Source organism: Primulina tabacum, chromosome 4 (assembly GCF_025594145.1).
Source record: "Primulina tabacum isolate GXHZ01 chromosome 4, ASM2559414v2, whole genome shotgun sequence".
NCBI lineage: Eukaryota > Viridiplantae > Streptophyta > Magnoliopsida > Lamiales > Gesneriaceae > Primulina > Primulina tabacum.
Genome location: NC_134553.1, coordinates 37114825 through 37135577, shown reverse-complemented (window position 1 = coordinate 37135577; position 20753 = coordinate 37114825). Strand labels below are relative to the sequence as shown.

The 20753-nt window shown below is 42.2% G+C and overlaps 1 protein-coding gene across 1 annotated transcript; it reads right to left on the bottom strand.

Moving 5' to 3' along the window:
* Positions 1-15506: 15506 nt before the first annotated feature.
* LOC142543233 (uncharacterized) lies at positions 15507-19343 on the bottom strand. Its single transcript, XM_075650358.1, has 5 exons — positions 18354-19343; positions 18066-18209; positions 17872-17970; positions 17461-17559; positions 15507-15660 (listed from the first exon to the last, which is right to left on the bottom strand). Exons 1-5 carry the CDS (start codon positions 19143-19145, stop codon positions 15577-15579), a joined length of 1218 nt encoding a protein of 405 aa, XP_075506473.1. The 5' UTR covers positions 19146-19343; the 3' UTR covers positions 15507-15576.
* Positions 19344-20753: the final 1410 nt, after the last annotated feature.

Here is a 20753-nt window from a genome sequence, read left to right as displayed (position 1 = left end):
ACCTCGACTAGTATACATTAATAGCTTTTCACACCATGGCAATATTTTTTTAAAACGAGAACATTTATCTTGGTGATATAAATGAATCAAACAGTTCGCGAACTATTCGGAGCTCGGCTCAATAAAAAGCTCGTTTGAAATCATTTATTAATCATATCAATCCAAACTCAAGCTCGATTTCGAGATCGATAATTTAATCAAATCAAGCTCAAGTCTGAGGATATTCGGATCGTGAGCTTGCAAACATGTTCATTAATAGGTTATCGAGCACATGTTGTTTAGGTGGCTCGTAAACTCGAGCTTGACTCATTTATTGAGTTGAAAAATAAAAATATTACTACTAATAAAATTTACACTTTTATGTGTAATTTAAAATTAGTTTATAGATACATTTAATCTTTACTAAGCTCGAATCAAGCTCAAACTCGAGCTCAATTGTTTTTTTTAAAAGCTTGAAAACGAACCGATCTCAAGCCAGGCTTGTTAAATATGATAAATGAGCTAATAATGAATCAAGCTTAAGCCCGACTTGATTAACATAATAAATGAGCTTTTAATGAGCTGAACTCGAGCTTTTCGCGAGCTTAGTAATTTCAAAACAATTCGAGATCGAACCTCTATCAATCCAACCGAACCAAGCTCAAACTTTATACTATTTAGCTTGATTTGAATTGTTCACATCCCTAATTTATCCCATTTGCTAGCGTTTTGTACCCAAATGTTAAAAACACAAGGTATTCAATGCCTAGAGATTTTACAAATGAAGTTCTTTTACTTTCTTGAATTTTTTATATAAAAATATTATTTCATATCTGTCACCAATAGTTAGTGTTATCGACCGTTGATCAAATCAAATTATGTTACACGAAGTTAAATCCAATCTAACTCAAATTTAACCAAATCATTCAAGTCAAACCAAATTCAATTGTTATGTGACCTTTTCAATTCCATATTTATTTACTAATTCTAAAATGTCAGAAAGTGTAAAGAAACAAAATCTTACAAATTCTTAGAAAATTAGGTTCCCCAAATTCCAATTGATACCCCCATTAGAATCCGGGTCAACATTAACCCGGTTTGTTACTTAGATAGCCAAGATTAAGACCCATGTGTATGATAGGTTTCCGAAAGACCCGGGCAAGTCTTCTCTTCCCGGGCATTTTGGCTTTACCCGAGCTCTTTGCCGAACAGCTCGGGCCCTCACGGAGCCATCCGGACGCTTCTCGCCTTCTCGGGCAGAGTTCCCAGGTACATCACCACTTGGGCCACCTCGAGAGCTGCATTACCTCGAGAAATGAACCATACTAAAGTGTGATTGATACAGACAATCCAATCTGTCAGAACAACTTGGGTTTGGAGTGTCCGAGAAGTCATCAGAAGCTAGTTTGGTAAACCGACTTAGTAGATGGCACGAAAATCGAGGTAACTACCCATTCCTCTACTATAAATAGCAGGTATGAATCTCATTTAAAGTATTCTGAAATCTTTGAACTCTAAGCATTATACATATTTTTTCTCAAGTCTTGCTAGTGTTCATCTTCAACCTGCTGAGTTAAGCATCGGAGTGGCCACGTCAGACACCCCTCCGGCGCCCTTTCACGAGTTACTTTCTTGTTTGCAGGTGTTAATCTCAGCCATTATCTTCACTCAAAATTTTCAAACATTATAAATTGTTGGTTTGATCCGTTGGAGCTCCTTACCCGGCTCATCCATTTCAACGAGTTCACATCATTGGCGTCGTCTGTGGGAAACTTGAGTTCAAGACGTTGATATGGCCCGTACGAGAAGAACCAACCAAGATAATTCTCGCGCCCAGGGTGATGGAGGGTAGACTTCAAGACAGAGTGGTCAGGTCAATAATACCGGACCAAATCTCATTACATTAACCCCAGAGGCGTTACAAAAGATTGTATCCGATGCCATAAAGCAAGATATGGCCAGGAAAGAAATCTCTCATCCTGTTACACCACCCGGGATAGACAGGGACATGAGCAGGAGCAGGAGCAGGAGAGGAGGGAGGATGAGGGGGCAGGAGAAGACGAGGAATCCAGTGCCGGGTCCAAATCTCCTACCGTGGCATATGAGTTGCTGGAGTTGAGACAGAAGATGAAGTTGTTGGAAGGACAGTTGGAGAATCACGGTACTTCCCGGGTTGTCATTAGAGGATGCCCGTTTGCTGAGAACATTGTCCAGGAACCTCTTCCCGGAAATTTCAAGTCTGCAAAGGTAAAAGACTATGATGGCAACGCAAACCCGGAGGATCACCTGGCCAGGTTTGAAAATATGGCCATGTTGCACTGTATCGAATCAAGTATAAGGTGTTCCTTACAACACTGGTGGATTCAGCTCAGAGGTGGTTCGAGGGCTTGACTTCCCAAAGCATCAGCTCTTTTGAAGACTTCCAGAAGGTGTTTTTTTACACCATTTCAGCAGCAGTAAAAAGTACAAAAAGACTGCTTTTAATCTTTTTGAAGTTAAGTAGAGCCCAGAAGAGAGTTTAAGGGCCTATATCAGAAGGTTCAATAGAGTGGCCTTGGACGTCCCCACTTGTGCCACTGAAACAAAGACTACTGCATTCACCCAGGGTTTGAGAGAGGGTGAATTCTTCAAGTCACTGACCAAGAAGGTGCCTAGGGATTTCGAGGATCTGTTGTCACGAGCAGAAAAGTACAGCAATATGGAGGAAGCCCAAAAACAGAAGAGGGAAGCTTTGAGAAAGGAGAGAGGAGACCGGGTGTCTAAGCCCGAGGAGAGGGGACAGAAGAGGAGCAATACATGGCACTTTTCTCATCACGTGCCTCAGAAAATTGCACGGGAAAGAGAATGCAAGAATGCAGCAGAGATTTGGCCCCGGATCATCAGTTATCCCGGCCAGAGCCGAAAGGATTTTGCTCTCTTCACAAAGTGTGCCATCATAACACTGAAGATTGCAAAACACTAAAGGGGAATTATGTCTCAACTTCCATCCCAGGACCCAGCAACAATAGCCAAAGGCCGAGAGTGCCACCCTGGACGTCTCGGCAATCAGGATTCAGCGCCCGAGGAGGAAGTATGAGGAAAATCCCGAGGATTGAGCCCAGTAGAAGAAGGGAGCCTGAACCCGAGAGGAAAATGAATTCGCCCCCTGCTACGGGATTGATTAAGATGATATTAGGAGGCTCTACTGATGGAGACTCCAACCGAGCAAGGAAGTCGAGAAGTAGGAGGGAGTGTTTGGAGGTGGAGGGAGCGAGAAGGAGTGAGGCGGGCATCAGTTTTGGTCTGGAAGATTTGGAGGGGGTGAATCTGCCCCACAACGATGCCCTCACTACAAGAATAAATACTTATGGTGACATTCATAAATGTTATCATATTCAATATTTAGTGACATTTAAGTTTTAGTTACACCTCCAACAAATGTCATCTATTCCAATGTCTTAAACTTACTGACATTTTTTAATGTCATTATAAGATGTTAATGACAACTTCATACGTGTTACTAATTATTCATATAATGACAATTTTAAATGTCAGGAAAACTCATGTTTAAATACATTTATAGATGCCTTGTTATTATAGTAATAATGACAAATTTATATGTCAGTTAAAATCATTTATAATGACAACTAAAAGTGTCATGTATGTTATTTATAGTGAAAATAACAAATGTGGGAATATTTGGGTTGGATAAATATAGGAGGAGAGAAAATTAAATAAAATAAATGTGAGAATAAAAAAACATATTAGATTAGTTATCCTGACATTTTTAATTGATGTCATTTTTTATATGGAGGGAGACAATTATTTTCCCTCCTCCAATATTTATCTAACCCAAATATTCTCACACTTATTTATAGTGAAATTTTTTAGTTTTTTAACGATTTTTTACGATGTGGGAAAAGTAATTGTTTCCCTCCATATAAAAGATGACATCAATTAAAAATGTCATGATAACTAATCTAATATGTTTTTTTATTTTACACATTATTAATTTTTTACAAGTGTCATTATTAAGTATTTGTAACATTTAATTAAAAGTGTCTACAAAAAAGTGTCACAATAGCCATTTATTGTTGTAGTGCCTGGTGATCCAAGCCCGAGTGGCAAATTATGATATTCTACGAGTCTTCGTGGACTCGGGCAACTCTGTTAATGTAATTTTTAAAGATGTCTTTATGCAGATGGATTTGCAGGGTTATCACTTGGAGACTGTGGAAACTGCCCTATTTGGTTTTGCTGGCCATGTGGTTTACCCGGAAGGGGAGATTGTTTTGCCATTAACCCTGGGTTCTCAGGATCTTAAAAAGACAGTGATGACTTCATTTACCGTGGTGGACTCCCCATTATCATATAATATCATTCTGGGGAGGCCGGCTATGAACGAGCTGAGAGCCGTAGCATCCATATACCACCAAAAGATAAAGTTTCCGGTGGGAGCCCGGGTGGGGGAAGTCCGAGGAGATCAGCCATCCTCACGAAAATGCTATGTGGAGGCAATCCGGGCTGATCAGAGCAAGACCAGGAGGGAAGGGAAAAAGGCAAAGGTGTATGGAGTAGAAGGAGGAGTGATGGAAAGAGGAGATGTGCACTTTGTAGCAGAAGAGGAGCAGGAAGTGGTAGAAATCGGACCAGGCCAACAAATCCGGGTTGCTCGGGATCTCAGCATATCCACCCTGGTTAGTCTGGTTAACTGTTTAAAAGCTAATATTCATGTGTTTGCCTGGTCCCAACAGGAGTTGACAGGGATTTCTCCCCTGGTAGCGGAGCACCAATTGAACAACCTCCCGGGATCTCACCCGGTGAAGCAAAAAAAAAGACACTTTGGTCCTGAAAAGGACAAAGTTATTGATGAGCAAGTAAAAGAGCTCCTGAAGGCCGGCCATATTCGAGAGATTCAATTCCCTTCATGGCTCTCGAATGTGGTCTTGGTGCCAAAGTCTACCGAGAAGTGGCGCATGTGTGTAGATTTCCGCAATCTTAATAAAGCTTGTCCCAAGGATCATTATCCTCTGCCCCGCATTGATCAGTTAATGGATTCCACATCGGGCTTCGAATTGCTAAGCTTCATGGACGCGTACCAAGGGTATCATCAAATCCCCTTGGCCAGGAGTGATCAAGATAAAGCCAGCTTCATCACCTCGGGAGGTACATTTTGTTATATTGTAATGTCTTTCGGATTGAAGAATGCAAGGGCTACTTACCAGCGTCTGATGAACAGAGTCTTTGAGAAGCAGTTGGGGCGAAATGTGGAAGTCTATGTGGATGATATTCTGGGCAAAACCCGGGAGGTTGCAAGCTTCATTGGTGATCTTGAAGAAACTTTTGCCACTCTCATGCAATACGGGATCAAACTTAACCATGCCAAGTGTATATTTGGCGTAAAGAGTGGCAAATTCTTGGGATTCATAGTGACCGATCGAAGGTGAATCAGGAGAAAGTCGAGTCTGTGTTGTGCATGCCATCTCCCCGATCCGTCAAGGAAGTATAGAAGTTGACCGGGAGGATTGCTTCCCTGTCCCGATTTATTTCCCGGTCAGCGCATAGAAGTTATCCTTTTCTTCAAGTCTTGAGGAAGGCCCAGCAATTTGGATGGGATGATAAATGTGAACAGGCCTTCCAGGACTTGAAAATTCATCTGGCATAACTCCCTTTATTGGTGAAGCCGGAGCCCGGGGATAAATTATATGTCTATTTATCTGCCACGGAGTATGCTGTCAGCTCGGTTTTAATAAAAGAAGAGTGCTCCGATCAAAAGCCTGTTTATTATGTCAGTTATGCTCTAAGAGGACCCGAGCTCCGGTACAGTGAAGTAGAGAAGATTGCTCTTGCCTTGGTCATAACTGCCTGGAAGTTAAGGCCTTACTTCCTGTCACATCAAATAGTTGTTCTCACCAATAGTCCTCTTGGCAGAATCATGACTCACTCTGAGGTGTCCGGGCATATGGTCAAGTGGACGGTAGAGTTGGGGGAGTATGACATTGAATACAAACCTCGGGTAGCCATCAAAGCACAAGCTCTGTCAGATTTTTTATCCGAGATGGTCCAACCCAATGAAGAGGAAGTATGGAGAGTATTCGTGGATGGGGCGTCTAGCCTTGCCGGATGTGGAGTAGGGGTTGTGATAATATCTCCCCCGGGAGAAAAGATTAAACTGGCACTTAGAATTGACTCCCGGATAACCAACAATGAGGCTGAGTATGAGGGGCTGTTCTGGTTGGTATTCAAGCTGCCCGGGAAGTCGGGGCTTCCCGGATTATTCTATATTCCGATTCGCAACTCATCACTCAACAAATAAAGGGCGTGTATGAGGCTAAGGATGACAGGATGCTAAAATATTTACAGCTCATTAAAGCCCGAGCAGAAGTTTTTGCTGATTGGGGTATTGAACAAATACCCCGAGAAGAGAATAGTGAGACAGATACTCTGGCAAAAATGCCTGCTTCTTTGTCAAAGGTAAATACCCGGGAGGTCTTGCGTGTTTCCCGTTTGATCCTTTCTACGGAGGAAGAAATGTTACCAGAGCCAGAGAACTCCTGGATGACATCTCTGATCAAGTTTACGATAAATAATGAGTTGCCCGAAGACAGAGCACGAGCTCAGAAAACTAAGAGACAAGCTCTCATGTTTGTTCTCTTAAATAGTATTTTGTACAGGAGATCATTCCAGGGACCTCTTTTGAAATGCTTATCTGAGAAAGATGTGGATTATGTACTCCGAGAAATTCATGAAGGTGGTTGTGCCGAGCACCTTGGGGGAATGTCTTTGGCCCGAAAAACAATGCTTGCTGGTTTCTGGTGGCCAACTTTAAGTCAAGACGCTGCTAGGGTGGTCCGAGCTTGCGAAGGCTGTCAACATCATTCAAATTTTAAACACAGCCCGGCTACCCTCATGAAGCCTATCTGGGTGTCTTGCCCATTTGATCAATGGGGCATTGATATTGTGGGTCATTTCCCCATTGCCCGGGCTCAGAAAAAATTCTTGTCAGTAGCTGTGAACTACTTCTCCAAATGGGTAGAAGCTGAGCCTTTGGCAAAAATTACTGAGCAGAAAGTACTGAAGTTTTTATGGAAAAGCATCGTGTGCCGATTTGAAGTGCCCAGGAGACTAATCTCAGATAATGGGAGACAATTTCAGGGCAGATAAATCACATCATGGTGCCGAGAGATGAAGATCACTCAGTCTTTCACCTCTGTTGCCTATCCTCAAGCAAATGGCCAAACAGATGTAGTTAACAGAATCATTGTACAAGCATTGAAAACCCGGCTTCAAGGCAAAGGAAAGGACTGGGTGGAAGAATTACCCAGTGTTCTCTGGGCTTACAGAACTACTCCTCGGGCACCTACTCAAGAAACTCCTTTTAACTTGGTATATGGTTCCGAAGCGGTCCTTCCAGTAGAAATTGGACAGACTTCTTCCCGGGTAGAATCTTCCCCGGATGGCAATGACCAGAGCAGGGCCATGGAATTGGATTTAATAGAAGAAAAAAGAGACCGGGCATTCATTCGAATGGAGGCATACATGAGCCGGGTTATGAAATCATATAACAAAAAGGTCCGCATCCGAGACTTCCAAGTCGGAGATCTAGTCATGAAAAAAGTCAACCCTGCTGGGGAAGTTGGGAAGCTGGAAGCTCGGTGGGAAGGACCTTATAAAATCACTCGGAGAGTCAGCTCGGGATCTTTTTATCTAGAAGATGCGCAGGGGCGCTCTCTCAAAAGACCTTGGAATGTATGTAATTTAAAGCAGTACTATGCATGACGGATGATTATTTGATGGATGAAATAAATGAAAGGAATATTTTCTCAGAGCGTGTTCTAAATACTTCTGTTATCAAGTCCCGGGACATGTTCCCCGGCCCAAGGCTCCGTACCTTGGTTCTAAAAAAGCCCAGGGCACTACACCCTGGCTCGGGGCACCACACCTCGACCATTCCCAAGTCCCGGGACATGTTCTCCGGCCCAAGGCTCCGTACCTTGGTTCTAAAAAAGCCCAGAGCACTACACCCTGGCTCGGGACACCACACCTCGACCATTCCCAAGTCCCGGACATGTTCCCCGGCCCAAGGCTCCGTACCTTGGTTCTAAAAAAGCCCAGGGCACTACACCCTGGCTCGGGGCACCACACCTCGACCATTCCCAAGTCCCGGGACATGTTCCCCGGCCCAAGGCTCCGTACCTTGGTTCTTAAAAAGCCTAGGGCACTACACCCTGGCTCCCGGAACCACATCTCGATCATTCTGAAACCCAGGATTATTGATATAAGCATCCTGTTATCTTATATGGACTTGAAGCCCGGATACTCACGAAAAATTACCAATCAAGTCCTTGACGCTTATAAATTTCTGGTGACCTATCAGATATCTCATTTATTGTAAAGACAGGACGCTGAGCACTTGTTAGAAAAATACAGGGGTGTTAGAAGAAAAGGAAGATTGCATTAATAAAAGCCTGAAGGCCTGAAAGTTACAGACAGAAGCAAATAAAAAGAGAAATAAAAGTACAAGTCATAGTCTATATCTACATGTTCAGGCCCGGGTTGCTCTTCTTGTGTCGTCTCCTTCTCCTCCTCACCATCCTTGGGAAGTGATGCAATGGCCAGACCAAAATCCGAAAAATTCTCCTTATCTTGGGGTGGGAAGTCCGGCCTCCTCAAATTGTTCCCGGCATTTCTCAAAACCGGTTTGAAAAAGAGGGTAGGCCTTGTCCACCACGGCCTTCTTAAACTCAGGAGAGTGGAGGAATGAAGCCTGCCACTTGTCCTTATCGTATTCAACCCGGGCCAGGGCATTTTCAGCTCTCTCAGCCCTATGCATCTGCAACTTTACCTGTTCGGAAACGGCACGAAGACTCGATTCTGAAACAGATAGAGAACCCTGCAGACGTTCCTCTCGGACAAGGCCTTCAGTAATATCCTCTTGAGCCTTGTCCAGAGCTGAGCGCAGCTTGGCCACTTCTTCCTCATGGGTGGCTCGAGCCCGGGCCAGTTCCTCTTGCAGCCTCTCCTGAGTATCTTGGAAAGACCGGGCTCGCTTGCCAGAGATAGTAGCAGCCCTTCCAACCTCCTCAAAAGTCGAGATCAGCAGGTGAGCGGCCTGTTAAAAAAATATAAAAAATAAAAATAAGAGAGAAGAGGGGTCAATATGAATCAACAGTGATCGGAGCAAGAAAAGGTTATGGGGACCAACAAAGACTTACCGACAAGAGCTTGTTCGAGCCCTCAAAAATCTTGACAGAAGCACTAGCATCCTTCAAACGAGCCTCCTCGTCAGGAGTGAGAAGCTGTTTGAAAATCTTCATCCCCCGTGGGGAAGGCCCCTCCTCGAGAATATTTATTCGGGGAGGCTGCTCCAGGAAAGGAGGCTGTTGGGTGGACTGTTCCTGGGGGGGAGGAGTGGCTGACCGGGTTGCTTGAGAGGAGTCTTGACCCCCTTCCTAGTTCTGATCAACCAAAACCGGCTCCGGGCTTGTTGTAGCCTTTCGCTTCCTCTGGGTTAGAGGGACATGATCTTCGGGGTCCTCTTGGGATAATTCCCGGGTCACCTTCTCTCGTTGGGTCTCGACCCGGTTTAACTCAGTACTCCGGGCTATCGCCTCCTCGGCTAGTTTCTTCTCAAGGGCAGCTTTCTGGGCTGCCATTTTCTTCTCTTGGGCTGCCTTTTCAGCCGCCCATTTTTTGGCAAAGGCCTCCTGCATTTTTGGGTTATCTGCACAAGGGTAAGAAGGAATTTCAGCACAAATAGTAAGTATAAAACTCTAAAAACAAGACTAGGATATCACGAATTACCGGGTTGAGCGCCCGAGACAGCAACCTCGTCAATCACCCTGTCCAAAGGGTCCTCAGCACAGGCACTCAACCCGTAGGTAACCAGATTCTCATCTGAGATGAGAACAGAAGAGGAGTACTTCCGCCCTTCCACCAAGGCTTGGCTCACAAGAAAAGGCTCCTCGAATTTGTAGGACTGAGGAAGGTTAGGTTGTTGGGGAAGGGAAGGGAGGAACCAGGTAAGACAGGGAAGAGGACCTGGAAGTTGAACATAGAAAAATTTTCCTTTTCATCCCTTTTGAGAGGAAGGGATGTAATCAAGGAATCGAGCATTTAGCCGGGCAGTCAGGGAAAATGCATTATCCCAAAGCCGGCAAGAAAAGAAATAGTGGAGAATAAGGAGAGTGATGAGATAATTATTCATCTTAAAAAGGACATAGGCCGAGGCCATAATCCTAAAGGAATTAGGATGTAATTGATTAACAGGTACGCCGAAGAACTTGGCGACCTCAATATAAAAAGGATGGACGGGAAATCGGAGACCATTTCTGACCTGGTCCCGAAAGAAAGTGTATACCCGGGAGGAGGGTTGTTGGCTCTGTCAGAGGGCCCGGGTATCAAGATAGAAAAAGAGGAAGGAATATTGCCCAGGGCCCGAAGTTCCTAGTCTGCCCCAAAGCGCAATGTGCTACTCAGGGAGGAGAACCAAGGGGCTCTCAGGATCTCAGTAGGAGGAGGGCTCGAAGCCCGGGCTTTACCCTTACCTTTGCTCTTGGCAAGAGCTCGGGAGTGGCTCGAAGTAGAGGGTTTTGAAGAGGTTGGTTGGGCTTGGTTAGATGAGGGTTTTTTAGAAGGCTAGGTGATAGAACGGCGAGGGGGAGACAGAGGGGAGTCAGAGCGCAGCGCGGTAGACTTGTCACTCGGCGAGCCTCGCGCATTTGCTCCTGATGTAGAAGTTGTAGAATTAGACATATTTTTGAAACAGGAGAGGAAAGACTTACGGTTCCTGAAGAAAAACGGGTGGTTGCAGTGACGGAGATTCACCGGAAATGGAGAAGTTTGCGCGGAAGAGCTTCGAAAAAAATTTTTGCAAGGGCTTCGCCGGAGTTTCGAATTTGAAAGTGATTTCTGAAAAATGAGGCGCCCAAAATTTATAGAAGGGGAAAATTGATCTGCACCGTTGATTTGAATCAAATCGGACGGTTGAGCTGAACCTGGGAAATTGTGCGGATATACGAAGGGACACGCAATAATTAAAATGTCAGACTTATCGACTCCTCGAAGTGCTAAACGTTCCTGACCGTTGAGTAAGAGGGCACGCGTTATCATGACACCCCTTAGGTTACCCAAGATCTCATCATAAGCCCGGGAGGTTTGAGGCCCCGACATCTTATTTTATAGCCCGGGAGGTTTGAGGCCCCGGCATCTTATTTTATTGCTCGGGAGGTTTGAGGCCCCGGCACCTCATCTTAAGCCCGGGAGGTTTGAGGCCCCGGCATCTTATTTTATTGCCCGGGAGGTTTGAGGCCCCGGCACCTCATCTTAAGCCCGGGAGGTTTGAGGCCCCGGCATCTTATTTTATAGCCCGGGAGGTTTGAGGCCCCGGCACCTCATCCCAAGCCCGGGAGGTTTGAGGCCCCGACATCTTATTTTATAGCCCGGGAGATTTGAGTACCCGGTTTCTTATTCTAAAAAAGTTTGGGGGAATATTAAGTCATGGCATTTTGGTTAGTCATCTATCAGTTATTCGGCTTCAACTAATAGCCGTTAGTCTCATGTCAGTTATTCAGTTCATGATATATATATCAACTGATGAAATTAAATTCTTACAACAGAGTAGAAGACAAAGATAAACCAAATAACTTTTTTAAGGAAATTATCAAATGGCGTATTACGTCTGTGCCATTCTTGAGGCTACATAGTCTTTCCACTCAGTTATCCAATCAGTTAATTCTCGAATGTGAAGATTGGAGAATAACTCGGAGGTGGATATCTTGTTCAGATGATGTCATTCCTTCCACAGCATCGCATGCAACAGAACTTGGTCAGTGGCCAGGTCTGCAACTCGAGCTACTCCAAGCTCTCGCCGGTATTTCCTTACTGCTGCCCTTTGTACACGGTTGAGAGCCAAGCCATTTTGGTGCGCGTTGTTAATATCTTGGATCTTGTACCAAGTAGACATAATCCTTTACCTCGATGTACTCTTCGACCGTCTTTTTCAGATTCTCCACATAAGGACGTAGCTCAACTGGTATTTGACTATGTGCACCAATGGAAGAGACCGTGCTGCTGCAATCACTAGAATCACTTGAACTCGACATATTGAATTGATGATCACCTTTCACATCTACCATCATATTTATAGGCAAGTGGCATTCAATATGGAAGAAGTCGGAAGGTTTCAAACCAATCAAAACGTTTTCCCATTTATTCAGGAGGAGAGTTAATCACAACCGTTGATTTAAACACACGTGGACGATCAGGATGCGCCTCGTAAATTGTACCGGGCAGTCGAAGGGGCGCACACAAGTATCGATGACACGAGATCATTATTACCTCGGAATATGAAACGTTTTTCGGCGGGAAGTTAATGCTGATTCGTGCATCATTATGATACCATATCATATCCCGGGAAGTTTGAGACCCCGGCATCTTGTTTTGTAGCTCGGGAAGTTTGAGACCCCGGCGTCTTATTTTGTAGCCCGGGAGGTTAGAGGCCCCGGCGTCTTATTTTGTAGCCCGGGAGGTTAGAGGTCCCGGCATCTTATTTTGTAGCACGGGAGATTTGAGGCCCCGGTACATGATTTAATAACCCGGGAGATTGGAGTTCACAGTATTTTATCTTTGAGCTCGGGGACCATTAAATCATGGCATTTCGGTTGGTTCGTCATCGGTTATTTATCTTCAAATGATTTCATTGGGTCATTTATCAAGAAATAAAAAGACATAAACCAAAGCAACTTTTTATTCATTTGAGGGAATTTTTACGAATTACATTTAAGTACTTTTCCTCTACAGAAGCCATCCACTTGACCATCAAGCTCTTTACAGAGCTGCCAGTGAACGCCTTCATAAAGCTATCAGAATCGGCAATGTTCTGCAGTTTCTTCTTCTCCTTGTAAAGCATTAGCTGGAGGACATAGTCGTCCTCAAAAAGATTTACGGTATCGGAAATGTGCAAGCGTTCCTGATATTTCTCAAGCTTTGCCACCAGCCGAGGAGTGGTAGCTTCTCCACATTCGTATATGAACTGCAATCCTTGCAACTCCTCCCAGAAATTGAGGATCTTTTGGAAGACTTCATCTTCCAGTTCAACTTTTCGCTTCTCAAAAGCTGCGTTCATGAACTCTGCTGCCATATCGGGAGCCTTCGAATTACTTGAACCTGCCATTATCCTTCTCAGATTATAATTTGCTGGTGTGATGGGGAAATATGTGACCTATTATATATAGGAAGAGAGAGCCAATCGTAGCCTTTAATCTATGAACACATGAACGATTAGGATGAACTTTGGAAGTTGTATTGGGCAGATGAAAAGACATGTACGGATATCGAGGAGGCAGACTCATTATTACCTCGGAATACGAACAATTTTCGGCGGTGCCAATACTCATGCATGCGTCATAATGACACTTCTTGGACTTCCTGAGAGGACTAAACGACAAATATGACTGATCGGGACAGCGAGTCAAGCTCTAGCCCGACTATTTTGGGGATGGGTGGTGATACCCCCATTAGAACCCGGGTCAACATTAACCCGGTTTGTTACTCGGATAGCCAAGATTATGACCCATGGGTATGATAGGTTTCCTAAAGACCCGAGCAAGTCTTCTCTTCCCGGGCATTTTGGCTTTACCCGAGCTCTTTGCCGAACAGCTCGGGCCCTCACGGAGCCATCCGGGCGCTTCTCGCCTTCTCGGGCAGAGTTCCCAGGTACATCACCACTTGGGCCACCTCGATAACTGCATTACCTCGAGAAATGAACCATACTCAAGTGTGATTGATACATGCAATCCAATCTGTCAGAACAACTTGGGTTTGAAGTGTCCGAGAAGTCATCAGAAGCTAGTTTGGTAAACCGACTTAGTAGATGGCACGGAAATCGAGGTAACTACCCATTCCTCTACTATAAATAGCAGGTATAAATCTCATTTAAAGTATTCTGAAATCTTTGAACTCTAAGCATTATACATATTTTTTCTCAAGTCTTGTTTGTGTTCATCTTCAACCTGCTGACTTAAGCATCGGAGTGGTCACGTCGGACATCCCTCCGGCGCCTATTCACGAGTTAATTTCTTGTTTGCAGGTGTTAATCTCAGCCATTATCTTCACTCAAAATTCCCAAACATTATAAATTGTTGGTTTGATCCGTTGGAGCTCCTTACCCGGGTCATCCATTTCAACGAGTTCACATCACCAATATATGCTGAAGCTTTCTTAATATTGCTCTCGAACAACAGACGGCTTTATCATAATCAATCAGGGGATGGATAGATTATAATTTGCTGGTGTGATGGGGAAATATGTGACCTATTATATATAGGAAGAGAGAGCCAATCGTAGCCTTTAATCTATGAACACATGAACGATTAGGATGAACTTTGGAAGTTGTATTGGGCAGATGAAAAGACATGTACGGATATCGAGGAGGCAGACTCATTATTACCTCGGAATACGAACAATTTTCGGCGGTGCCAATACTCATGCATGCGTCATAATGACACTTCTTGGACTTCCTGAGAGGACTAAACGACAAATATGACTGATCGGGACAGCGAGTCAAGCTCTAGCCCGACTATTTTGGGGATGGGTGGTGATACCCCCATTAGAACCCGGGTCAACATTAACCCGGTTTGTTACTCGGATAGCCAAGATTATGACCCATGGGTATGATAGGTTTCCTAAAGACCCGAGCAAGTCTTCTCTTCCCGGGCATTTTGGCTTTACCCGAGCTCTTTGCCGAACAGCTCGGGCCCTCACGGAGCCATCCGGGCGCTTCTCGCCTTCTCGGGCAGAGTTCCCAGGTACATCACCACTTGGGCCACCTCGATAACTGCATTACCTCGAGAAATGAACCATACTCAAGTGTGATTGATACATGCAATCCAATCTGTCAGAACAACTTGGGTTTGAAGTGTCCGAGAAGTCATCAGAAGCTAGTTTGGTAAACCGACTTAGTAGATGGCACGGAAATCGAGGTAACTACCCATTCCTCTACTATAAATAGCAGGTATAAATCTCATTTAAAGTATTCTGAAATCTTTGAACTCTAAGCATTATACATATTTTTTCTCAAGTCTTGTTTGTGTTCATCTTCAACCTGCTGACTTAAGCATCGGAGTGGTCACGTCGGACATCCCTCCGGCGCCTATTCACGAGTTAATTTCTTGTTTGCAGGTGTTAATCTCAGCCATTATCTTCACTCAAAATTCCCAAACATTATAAATTGTTGGTTTGATCCGTTGGAGCTCCTTACCCGGCTCATCCATTTCAACGAGTTCACATCACCAATATATGCTGAAGCTTTCTTAATATTGCTCTCGAACAACAGACGGCTTTATCATAATCAATCAGGGGATGGATAGATTTCTTAACTAATAATGGAGAAGAGATTTAAAAAATTCAAAGAGTAAAGATACACATTGAGAGACGCAAAGATATTGAGATTTTTTTTTTTTAATAAAAGCTAATAAACGATTTTTTTTTAAATATTGAATAGGAGCAAAAGTTTAGGGGGCGGTGGCAACCACGCACCTAACCTAAGCTCCTCCGTCTCTGCACCCAACCTAAGCTCCGTCTCTATTCACCCCGTTGATATTTTCACCCGGAAAATTCTCAGGTACCGGTTCCATCTTCCTTTTGCCCATCATCATCAGTTGCTATACCAATTCCAACACCACTGTTATCCATCAGAGACCCCTACAACATGCAGAATATCATGCACATGAGATCATCTTTACTTGAGCATTACAGCATTACTTCTTAACTAATATCTCACATCCGAGAATCTTGAGTTTCACATTCCATTAAACCAAGTGCACATCAAAGACAAGTGATAGACATGAATTTGAAGTTGGGCTATACAAAACTACAGAACTGGTCAGGAAAGCAGCTAGAGGTTCATCTTCCTGCATGAATTTGAAGTTGGGCTAACACAAGAAAACTCATCAAAATCTAATGGCAGATTCTGTATTTGTAAAGGACGATGATATTTCTTAGGAACGCCTAAGTCTAGAAGAAAATGTTCATAGCATTACATCTTCCCTCAGTGCCTACAGGATCAAATTTATGCCACGGGAAAAATTAGATTAAAAATCTATCGATAACTCCAGACTTTGTTACTGATTTTTCCTCTCCTATGCACACACACATAACTCCAACACAATTAATAATAGGTTACTCCTACCAACCAAAACAAATAAGGTTTTGGGCTTTCAAACTCTTCACAACTCAAAAAATTCATAAGTTTATTTATAAATACAAAAACTTTAACTAAAAAAATCTTTTTCAAAAATTTCAATGAATCTCATAATTCAAATCACTATTCAAAACTTAATTATGATACTATGAAATATCTTTAACTCCATATTTTCAGAAATTCATTATTTAATTAATGTTTTACTTATCATTACACAAAGTCACTTTATTATCATATTAATTTTCAAAATTTATATTCACACATGTTCCAGAGATGATACTAAAATTATGAATTGGCGTGAGCTGAAAGCACAATCAAATGGCAACTGATATTAAAGTCATTCTACTGACAAAACTATTCTATAAAGCAAGATAAATCTTCAACACCATAAGAACAACTGAAAAGAAAATGAATTAAGACACTTGCACTTGTCCATCCCTCTACAGCAACTGGTAGAAATGACTATTAAATTAACATTTGGTTGTCTTTGTATTCTATGATCCTACACTAAACACACGCGTTCAAAAAATAATAATAAAATAATATTGTCATTTTTCATCTGTTTACACATGAAATGTGCATTGATCATGTCTTTGATATCGCCATAATTCATAGAACTTAGTTGCGCATATAAGCAACCTTGAATACATTCTAAATGACCATGATATCTAAACATAATCCTGGTCAACAAGGAGAAAATAATAGGATATCGACTTGCACATGCTATACATCTCTCATGAGCTAGTGTTAGCTTTTTGTCGATATTGACGTGGACATAAAAAGACAAGAATAAGTGCTCATTCAGTGTAAGTTTACCAAATGGCTTCTAAAGAAATCACCTAGTTCTCAATTGACTAAAGATTAATCTCTAACCGGACTACCGGAGTAGGACACGTCGTTGACAAATGTGGCTTTCACATGTTATTTATGGTGGAAAGAATATGTAACTAATGGTATCTTACAAGGCTTAGACAACCAATGCCCCAGGTTCAATCTTACATGGATAAAAGGATCACATTGCATGTGAGTTGGACAAGTTCTCATAGATGCTATTTATTTGTATAAAGTTATTGTCACGAGTAGATGCTATGCCCCAACTCTGTCCCTCTACCAAGGTGTACTACATAAATTTTTCGCCATTTTGAGAGAGAAACAAGACATAAATGATAAATCAAACACTTCAAAACAGTCCCAAGTGTCTCCAACATTACATGAAGTGAATCCTTCACGTACCACAACTCTTAAATGCAATCTAAAAATATAAAATCAAACATGAGAAAAATTCAATTGAGGCAACTCACAATTGTAGACCCCTCTGCCACAGTCGCCTCCACATTGGAAAGATCCACCATGCCAAGGCCTTCCGTGGTGTTATTAGCATCATCAGCAACCGAATAAATCTTTAACAAATAAGAAAAGTTGAATATTATCCCAAATTCATGCCTAAACCAGCTACAATTTAAAGCTTCAGAATAAAGGACAAGACAAACTCACACAAATAAAACAGTTCCAAAATTCTCCTACTTCACATAAAGTTAATCCTTCAGATACCACATTTCTTTCTTGCTACTAAGCAAAACGAATATTGCACCACAAGGCAGAAGAAATCCTTCAGATACCATACCACAATTCTTTCTTGCTACTAACCAATACGAAATTTTGCACCAGAAAGCACCAGAATAAAAGGACAGAAACTGTATCAAGATACTCACACTTGGCAATCCCTCTGTCACAGTCTCCACAACATTAGATGGTTGCACTACGTCAACACCTTCCAAGGTGTTATTAGCATCCACTGCAGTCAAAGAATTCTATCGCCAAAACCAAAAGTCAAATACTGCATAAAGTTCACACATAATCCTCTAGAATTTAAGACACATAACAAAATCACACAAGCATCACATACAATGATTCCTTTATCTGTAACGGGCAAACTTCCACTACCAAATGTTGCAGTTACTGGCACTACTTCACCGTTATTACCATCCTCAGAAATCACGTTATTATCAACGCCAATTGAGTTATCCTTATCATGAGCTTTCTCGCCAACCTGCAAAGACCCAAACCCTTATTTTACAGATCACATGTTCACCATCATTTGAACATGCACAAGTCCAAATACGTTATTTTCCCAATTCAAATAAATTTTGATTGGATTTTCGATTATTATTTTCCAAAAGAAGGTAAAAATTACCTGTGCCCCATCCAAATTATCACTCAGCAAGGAGGCAACAGTGGAAAGTCTATCTATGTCCCAACCAAAAATCTTACAAACCGCCTGGCCATACGCCCTGTGCGCACGCCTTCTCTTCGTTTTTCCAATAGCAATCGAGTGCTGAACGAGCGGCAAGCAACCCTTGAACTTTTTCCCGGTGGTCTTGCCGCCCACTGCACAGCAGATTAAACAACTAAACTCCCCTTTAGCAAAATTCTTCTCATAGTAATCTTTCAACTCGGCGTCCTCCATAAGCACCTTAAGGAAAAAAGTGTACTCCTGGCGCCCATCATTTTCCCCCATAAACTCATCATCCTCGTCACTGCTGCTATCAATGAAACCAGATTCACTATCGGTATCACCATCATTACTCTTGAGAAATTCACGGACAGTCTTCAGGGCTTTACTCTGGGCCTTTTTTGCAGCAAATTTCAACTGTTCTTCCAGCGAAGGCGATTGGGGTAACCGAACGGGTTTCGCCGCTAAACTCCCCCAACTAGAGGTGGCCTCTGCCGGCGAAGGATTGATAATAAACGGCCACTCTTTTCCAGGTGATGACTTGGACTCAGGGGCTTCATTATTGGGAATTTTCTTGGATTTCCTCCCTCTTCTGCCTCTTGGTCTTCCCTCTCTCTTGAAATGGGCGGTGTTCGAGGGCTGCAAACGGTTTGGGGCTTGGGCCCCGGCGGCTGGTCTAGGAGGGCCTTGATGCCACAAGGAGTGGAGGTAAATTACCTCTTCTCTAAGTCTTTGTTCGTAATGCAGATCCATTATCGGGGCATAACTTGAACGATAATCATCAAGATTGGTTGAATTGGTGAAGGGTTCTTTTTTCGTACGAGGAGTTGGGAAGTAATAGGGGAAAGATTTTGCCCATCAGCTCAGGAAGGTTTTGTTATTGGTCAGTGACCTCAACACTTGAAAAGAACCGAGTTGGCGACGAAGCCCTTCGATGCTATGAGTTGTAATTTGACGAACTCATAAGCAGCCACCAAAAGAATTTATATATAGTTCATTCCAATGCTTCAAGTAAAAATTACTCATCTTTTTCTAACTATTACTTTAAAGGTAGAGTCTAACTAATATATGAGTTAGTTATGTGTTAAAAGATAAAATTTGACTTAAATTTTCGTAATAATAAATTGAACTGATAGACATAAATCATAATAAACTGAACTGATGGACACATATTAACTACATTATTGAACTGATATGATATAGATAATTAATAATAAGAAATTATATATAAGTGAACTAAAGTAGTTTAATTGGACTGATGATCCTATGAAAAATATTGATAATCGATCCAAATTTCTAAATCAGTTATGTTATTTATATTCAAAACCAATCGAGTTGTATTTTGAACACCCGAAGCAACATGTATTTGAATCCTTCAAAGAACATTACAACATCTCTCTCAAGCATTATTCAATGGAGCTGATTGCACAAACCTTAAAGTCTTTGTTAGATTGTTTAGGATCACTTTGTGCATCATATTGTTAGTCATTTTATCTTATACATTCATACTGATTTGTAGTGAGTAGAATGGAAAACTCTCAAAAGTGTTTTTCTGGACAAAATTTGTTATAGTTGTGTTGCCAATAATTTCAAATCAATAGGATTGTTGAACCTAGCTGAACTGAATTTGTACAAGAGTTGTACCAATTATGAAACGTTTACTACTAAAATACTACTTGATTTTTTTTTTTTTGCAAGCTAATTTCGGAAATGCTCATACACATGCATGTGAATGAAAACAGACCGCCATGCGTATTAAAAGTTACTCGATCACTGAATGAAAATACTGCAGTTAATAAAAAAAAATCTAATTATCATCAAAATCCCTAGACTACTGATTAAAAAGAACTTCCATGAAATAAACGGAATCCTGTCAAATCTTCAACATGTAAAAAGATGCAATACGCAAAAACATAATGTATCATCCCTGACTCAATAACATTAAGTGCAGAAAAACGTATGGTCCTCGGATTAGCGTGGGCACTCCTAGCTCTGCCTACTCAGTTTTCGGTGCCTCTAGTCTCCACATCATCTTGTTCACCTGCATCAATCACACTTAGTGAGTCTAAAGACTCAACACACCTAAACCATGATAGCAAGTACATATACATAACATGCAACGGTGAAAAATACTGTAAATAAAAAACATTTCATGATCTTGAAAGCATTAACGAAAGCATATCGTAATGTAAACGTATTCCAAACATATCTCATCACGTAGTCATAAACATATTCATTTTCCTTATTTGAGTTCAGATCATTAGTTGTGACTTTCGTATCAGCTCTAGTCGATGGATCCATTTACGTATAACCGCGGTAACCGGTGGCAGGGACATTATCGACAATATTACCCATCCACTT

Excerpts from the sequence above, each read along its gene's own strand:
- LOC142543233 (XM_075650358.1), bottom strand. The coding sequence starts at position 19,145 with ATGGATCTGCATTACGAACAAAGACTTAGAGAAGAGGTAATTTACCTC. Across the intron at positions 18,210-18,353 it reads ATAATTTGGATGGGGCACAG|GTTGGCGAGAAAGCTCATGA; the intron begins GTAATTTTTACC and ends GGGTCTTTGCAG. Across the intron at positions 17,560-17,871 it reads TGACAGAGGGATTGCCAAGT|ATTTATTCGGTTGCTGATGA; the intron begins GTGAGTATCTTG and ends TATTTGTTAAAG.